Genomic DNA, 7,708 nt, shown 5'->3' with positions numbered 1-7,708 from the left:
AGCCAGGCTTTGGAGTTACATACATCAACACTTAGAGGCAAATATTAGTAGGTAGAATTCAGTGTCCAATCAAAAATATTCCTAATTTCTCTTGTTCTCAAAAAACATGATATGAACATTTAGATCCTTTTATGTCTTCTATCTTGGCAGTCTTATATGCCTTTGCTCTTGCCAGTAGAGAATATTAACAAGATATTACAGGATGAAAACCAAGTTTAGACATTTCTTAAATTTATTGAATTCTTAGTTGGGAGAGGAAAAAAAAAATCACAGGCTTAAACAACTGTAAGATAAAAGAACAAATAATTGCAAATTATTACAAAAGTAATTTCTGAAACATTTTTTTAGCTACTGCTAACAAAATTTTAGTGCATCTTAAAGCTCATATTTTGATAAGCAAACATTAAATTACTGAAGAGGGAAAAAAGTTACAATTAAACAGTACAAGATTATAATGTAGTAACTGAGCACAGCCAAATAAACAGCTATAATTATTCAAGGCTGCTTTTGCTATATATCTAGTAATTAAACAAGAATGTGGATTATTTTAACACTGCACAGTTAACCAAAGTTAGCAAATTCAGCAATATTAAAACTGGGCATTAAATAGTATTCAACATTACAACAGAAAATGAGAACTTCTAGAATCACAACTCTATTCATATGAAAGGAATGTACATGGATGGTAAACAAATAAATAAATAAAGTGACAAGAGTGACTAACACTGCATCTGCATCTTCACAGCAGGAATACAGTAAATGAGTAAATGCTCACAGGGATTTTGCTGAAAATGAGAAAAAATAGATTTCACTCTGCAGTACAATTTTTCTAATTTCTCCTGTTGCGCTAATTCTCTTGTGCTGATGACAGGTGGACAGGGTTTTTAAAGGAAAGTATTTTCCCTACCCTGAGTATGGATGCATCACATTTAAAAAAATTCTGTGTAAAGTTTTCTTTGAAAAACATAAAATGTAAAGTGATATACTGCTGGGAAACTGATGATATTAAGTGGAAATAATAATATTATCTAAATAATTAAGCAGACATTTGAATCTGGACTCTGATGATGAATGAAGATTAAACTTGGCATTTAAGAAATATGCCCTAACATCAAAGTCACCTAATGTCAAATGGGTAAACTATCTTTCACTTTATACATGGTGCACTTAATAGGGAATTAAATTCTCCTAACAGCAACATAAAACCCATATGTAAGCAGAATAAATGTATTATGAATTGAGTTTAATTTACATCAAATATCTAGAAAGGTAAGTAGAACATGTTTCAAAGTATAAAGATATCACATATCATCACTGAGTGAACACTCTCAAATGTTTTATAACACCATTAAATCATATCAAACCATCCAATAGATAGTTATCTTCATATGTAATTTATAAATGAATCATCCTTTGAATAAATCAGGAAATATTTTCAGTATCAACATTACTAATACCAAAAATGTAAATGTAATTTAAACTTGGCTTAGGGAAAGAACTACATGAAAGACTTGTATTCTTTTTTTTTAAGCTATTGCTAACAAAATTTTAGTGCATCCTAAAGCATATTTTGCCAAGCAAAATAATATTCTGAAATAATATTCTGAAAACTCCTTGTCAAAGGTGTCATTCACTTTCTTTCCACAGTTGGCAGGACAATTTTAAAATGGATAAGCAAAAGAATTCAACTCATTGAACAACACAATTTTAACAGTTCTAAAGACACATTTCATTAGGACCAAAATGAACAGAATGGCAATATTACAATGTTACCATATAAATATGTCAAAACCAGTTTGTAATAAAATAAGACAGAGCTATCCTCACACAGCTGTTCTGAAGACTGAGCAACCAAACAGATCTAGCGTGTCTCTGGAAAGTCACAAAGTGCTTTTAAAGAAAGTTTAGACTGTACTTAATTAAGAGATACTGCTCTATTCTCAAACATTTTCTCTCTATATAAGTATGCTGAACCCACACCTCTTTTCACACCTATCAATAGTTAATATTTTCTCTATCCCCCTGCACTGAATTGATTTAAGTATGGAATTCCACTATTATTACCACACGTGCTAATACCTAATGATTGGCCTGTCATCAGGTAATGGTTAAATAGGGGAACTCTGAACCCAGCACAGCTCCAGCAAAAAAAAAAAAAAAAAAAAAAAAGAAGAAGAAGAATATGAGGAAACCTTACTTCAAAGTGATTATTCTATTAACAGAAATAAGCATTTTCAAACAGAGTTTCATAAAACTACACTATATTATCATGTTATTTTAAAAGAAATTCAGAACTCAGTTTTGCTGTTAATCAAACCCATACATACATCCAAATTACTAAATCAATTTGAAAGTTACTTGTAAAACTGCAATCTAAACTTGATAATCAACTAATCTACCTTATAGTTAACAAAAGCAAACATTCCTGGTCCTAACATTTAAAACCCAATCCAGTGCTGCCTCAGACAGAAACAATTCTGGTTATACATTTCCTGCTTTTTCACCTTTAAAAATACTTGAAAAACCTTTAGGAAAATTATGTTTAAAGCCTCCCCTGTGTCTGTTATTTTAAACTGAGAAAAACCAAAGCTTACAATACAACCTCAAAATATTTAAATAGCTTTTGGCATTTTTCTTAAAAAGCAAATTTGAGTCTTTCATTATAAAACACATTTCTCTACCATAATTTTTAATTTGAATTAATGTAAGTGCCCTGATTTCCTACTCCCTGGCAGATGCTATGTTTTCTACAGCTTCCAGAACTGTCAGTGCTCAGGACAAAAGAAAATGCAATGGAACAAAATTAAAGCCCCCACAGAAAGTGACTCACCCTCAATTACAAAATCCACTAGAAGAAGAACCCAAAACTTACACATACTAACACACACATACAAAACCAAGACATAATCTCAGTCCTCTTATTCATGTCAACTTGCAGTTTTTGAAGACAAAGTATTAGGAAATGGAGAGCCCAGAAAAATCATGTCAAAACTTTACAAAACAGTAGACATATTTCATTGGAAGATGGAAAATCCCCATTTTTCTAGGAAAAAAAAAAATAATTCCTGATAAAGGAGGGAGTTTTTTTAAAAAATTCAACAATGAAAACCATTATTAGGCTCCTCTGAATGTATTTCCATATTTAACATTAATTTTAAAAATTTGAATGTTTTGCAACTTTAACCTCAATTATAGAATAAAAGACAAAAATTTTTACTGCACAATCTTCATAAGCATTTTATTTTGAAGCACCTTTTTAATGTTAAATAGTGGGTTTCTAACTAAGAAAAAAATAAAAAATAAAAAAGAAGAAGAAGAAAAAAAAAAAAAACACTGGCAAGATTCAAGTTCTCCTTGAAACACACACACAGATACTCACTTTCATGCCAGGACAATCAGCAGCACTGGCAGATAATGTCCTTTGATGGAAGGCTGGGAAAACCATAGTTTTTGATGTTTACAAAAACCTAAAATACTAAACTTTTTTACTAAGAAATTAAAATTTGGGGAAATCAAGAAACTTCTAATCGCTAATCTATGTTAATAAAACTGATTTTTAAAAAAGCAGGACCAAAGTCTATGAATCTACTGAAATCAAAAAAGGCTCAATTTTACTTTTGATGTCAGATAGTCATTAGTCAGATACCATTTGTATGCAAAAGAGCAAAACTCTTTATCATGGAAACTCCCATCAGCCACCTCGGTATAGTTTCAAGCAGCACTGTGTTAGACAATGCCCCGAAAACCTCCCCGTTGACCTTCCTCCACATAGCGTTCTTAGGGTCCTAACACACTACACAACCATACAGAATAGGTGAAGATAATATTTTGACAGAGATTACAAAAGTATGAACTATATACACTGTGAGGACAGAAAGCACTTAAAAGCTATATTTACTTTCCTTCCAATTTACTTAAAACGTTAATATTAACTACTCAAATTTTATCCTAAATATGTTTATCTGTTTCTTCCCCTCCCAAAACAAATAATAAAATATACTGTTTGGGGATTTGTTCTATGCATTTTCCAAGAGCCAATCAAACAGAGACTTGCATCTCTCCTCAGTGGAAGCCTTTTCCACCACTTCATAGTATTTAAACACAGCCTGCAGGACGTCTCCCACTTTCCATCCTTTTTCTTGTAATCGTTTTGAGAGCTAAGAAAGACAGATATGTCAAAAGTTAGGAGAAAATAATTTTATAACAAAGTTTTTATTTTATCATTAGATAAAACAGAATTCTACTGCTTCCAACTAAATATTGTTTCCCAGTTATACTAAGATCTTATCCTCTAAAGCACCACCCCTTTACCCAAATTAAACATTACCCCTTCCTGCCCTTTATAAATACATCTCTTCCACAGAATGAGACTTTGGGACTGCTTGGAGACACAACTCCACAAACCTCACCCCAGGGACAGTCTGTGTGGGAGTGCAGAGGCTTACTCTCTACAGGAAATTCTTCACCTAACTAAATACATCTGCCACAACCTTAATTAGAAACATAAAATAATAAAGACAATGTCAAACTTAATAAAAGGATGTGGATTTTCCTTCCACAACATATAGTGTGGTTTTATTCTGGAAGACACACTCCAGCCTCAACGGAAACAAGGTTTTCTAAGTTAAGAAACACAAAAATAAATAAATACAGTTTTAAATAAACTCTATTGAGGCTAATCAGAACATGACTTCATTTACTTTTTTGTCTATTTACTCTATAAGTTGTTAAGTTTTGAAAGATCAGTAATTTAAATTTTGAAAAGCTACTTTAATTTTCTGTAAGTAAATATGCTTATCCTTTTTTATTTTTAAGTTGTTGATGGACCTTTTTAAAATTTATTTATCTATATGTGATACTGAGACTCAAACCTAGTGCCTAACACATGCTAGGCAAGCGTTTTGACACTGAACCACAAACCCAGTCCCATATTTATTCTTTTTTAAAAAACAGCTTTATTGAGACAGAATTCACATACAATTGTGTTTAGTATAGTCACCAAGAGGAATGCAACTATCAACACAATCAATATTAGAACATTTTTCCTCATCATATCAAATGGAAAGTCCTACCTATCAGAATTTACTCCCCATTTCTTCCCAACCCCCTCTATCCAAGGCAACCACTGATCTATTTTTGGCCTCTGCAGATTTAATCTACTTTGGGTATTTCATATAAACAGAATCATAAATTATGTGTGGTCTTTTGTGACCACCTTCTTTCACTTAGCATAATTATTTTAAGGTTCTACCACTGTGCAGCATGTTTCACTATTTCATTACTTTTTATTGACAAATAATGCTCCAATGCGTTAATATACCACACTTATCAATTCAACAGTTGATGGATACTTAGGACATGCCTACCTTTTACCTATGTTGCTAAGGACATTTGTGCACAAGTTTTTGTGTGGATATATGTTTTCATTTTTCTTGCACATACACCTAGTAGTAGAAATTGCTGGGTAACATGATAATAACTGTATTCAATTTTCTGAGGAACTGTCAGGATGTTTCCCAAAGCAATTACATCATTTTAGATTCTCACATCAATATATGAAGGATCTAATTTCTCTGCATCCTTGCCAATTCTTGTTATTACCTTTCTGATTATATTCCTCCTACAGGGTGGGAAGCTTACAGTGGTTTTGATCTGTGTTTATTTACCTAACAGCTAATGAAGCTGACCATCTTTTCACATACTTGGCCACTATAATTCAGATTCTCTATACCCATTTTTAATTGGATTATCTGCCTTTTTTAATAAGTTATAAGAATTCTGTATATATGTAGGTAAAGACTGTTATCAGACATACAATTTGCAAATTTTTTTCCATTCTGAGTTGTCTTTCACTTTGTTGATAAGTGTCCTTTTAAGCACAAAAATGTTTTTAATATTGATCTATTTTATTTTTTTCACTTATGTAAGTAGACTTTTATATTTTTTGTTTCTATATGATTATCTCTCATTTTCTATTTATGCTTATGGTAATAATGTTTGTTTGTTCTACTTAACAGTGTAAATATCAGAATTACTAGTATATCATGCATAAAGACACAAAATAAAGTATTTCTATTATTTTCATTATCATCAAAGATATTCTGTACTTGCCTCTTAACTGCTTCAGCTTCTTAAAAAATGTATGCCTACCTGCTCAGTTCTAACAATTCTCCTACCCATACTTTTCCCTTGATAATTCATCTCCTGAGCACTCCTTTCTATCCTATTTTCTCTTTCTGCTCCAAACAGAAACCTACACTGAAAAAGTCTAATGTAAGTAAAAATAATGACAAAATACATACATAAAAAAAGTACGTATATAATGTCTTCTCAAATACTTCTTTCTCAACAATATCTTCCTAAATTCTGAATCAGAAAATAAGAGTAACTGGAGTATTCCGTTTTTGTTATTATTGATCCACCTAACTTGGTTATTCACTAGACAATTTAACACCCTATAAAATTAAACCAAAGTTTTCAATAAAGACAATTATGGAGGGAAAAAAGTCCTTAAGACTGTAAACTGAAAATCTTTATGAACAAGTGCTTAGCACATACTAAACACTCAATAAAAATATCTTGTTTAAACTTTTATTGGCTTTTGAAAATGAATACTCGGGAAACTAGATCATCAGAGAAAGAATCTTATTAATTATTAAAAATAATTATGAATCAAATAAATATAAAGAATAACTCAATCTTTCATAGGAACCCATAAAATGCCTATTAATGGCATGTTAGTTGGAGAACTTAGAGCATGACCAGCATGAAGCTAAGCGTTTTGATTTTTACAGTTATTATATTAAAATTTTGCAAACCCTGTAAGGTAGATTCCATACTTAAATTTCCATAGTGCAACTAAGTAAACGGTTATATTGCTGGAAAGTAGCAGAACTGACACCTGAACCCAAACTGCCGACTCCACAGCCTAAGCATATAATCACTTTGCCAACAGGCATCTTACTACACTAACAAGATGACAAGAACATTATATACTGTCAAATGTATCCTCACAACCACTTCATAAGGTAAGAACTTACTAATACAAACTCCTTCTTTGAAGAATCATGATAATAAAGCTCTGAAACTTCAGCCTCAGAAGCAACAAGCCACTGAAGAATAATCCTCAACTGGGGGTCCACTGTGCACGGTTCCATGTCAATGTTTGTAATTAGCAGAATCTTTCCATCTTGCTCCAAACCTAATACATTTAAACAATATGAAGTGAAATTCATCAATTCAACTCATAATACTTTGGTTTCCAAGTATATACAAATATATTTCAATGAATGACTTTCTTAACCGTACCATAATATCAACAAAATATTTCTCTGAAAGGGAAAAATGATGCTAAAACAAAGGAATAAGTTTGATCTTTTAGTGACAGCACAAATGTGAAATACTATTGTAAGGTACTGAATTCAAATACTATGTATGTCATAATTTATGTCAAATTATGACTCACAGGTAAAAGGAGAGAAAATAAAGCTATCATTGCAATCAAAATAAACATGAAACAGAAACAATCTGAAAGAAAAGCAGCAAACCGTGGTATAACATATATCCTAAGTACTAAATTTTTTTATATATAAACTCCTTTAATCCTCACAAACACCCTATGAAGTATCATCACCTTTATTTTACAGGTAAAAGTAAGTTTTCAGGCCAAAAGAGACCCAGACTCTTACAATGTAAAATGACGAAGCCA

General features: G+C 31.5%; 1 protein-coding gene across 1 annotated transcript in view; it reads right to left on the bottom strand.

Moving 5' to 3' along the window:
* Positions 1 to 255: 255 nt before the first annotated feature.
* The window catches only part of Akap11 (A-kinase anchoring protein 11), a 47,420-nt gene continuing 39,967 nt past the window's right edge, over positions 256 to 7,708 (bottom strand). Inside the window, exons 12-13 of the mRNA XM_026380027.2 lie at positions 7,041 to 7,201; positions 256 to 4,157 (exon numbers count right to left, since the gene is read on the bottom strand). Coding sequence (XP_026235812.2) covers positions 4,017 to 4,157; positions 7,041 to 7,201 — 302 coding nt within the window. The 3' untranslated portion in view covers positions 256 to 4,016. The remainder of the gene's footprint in view (positions 4,158 to 7,040; positions 7,202 to 7,708) is intronic.

Source organism: Urocitellus parryii, chromosome 2 (genome assembly GCF_045843805.1).
Source record: "Urocitellus parryii isolate mUroPar1 chromosome 2, mUroPar1.hap1, whole genome shotgun sequence".
NCBI lineage: Eukaryota > Metazoa > Chordata > Mammalia > Rodentia > Sciuridae > Urocitellus > Urocitellus parryii.
The sequence above is the reverse complement of the archived record's forward strand: the minus strand, read 5'-3'. Positions and strand labels throughout refer to the sequence as shown.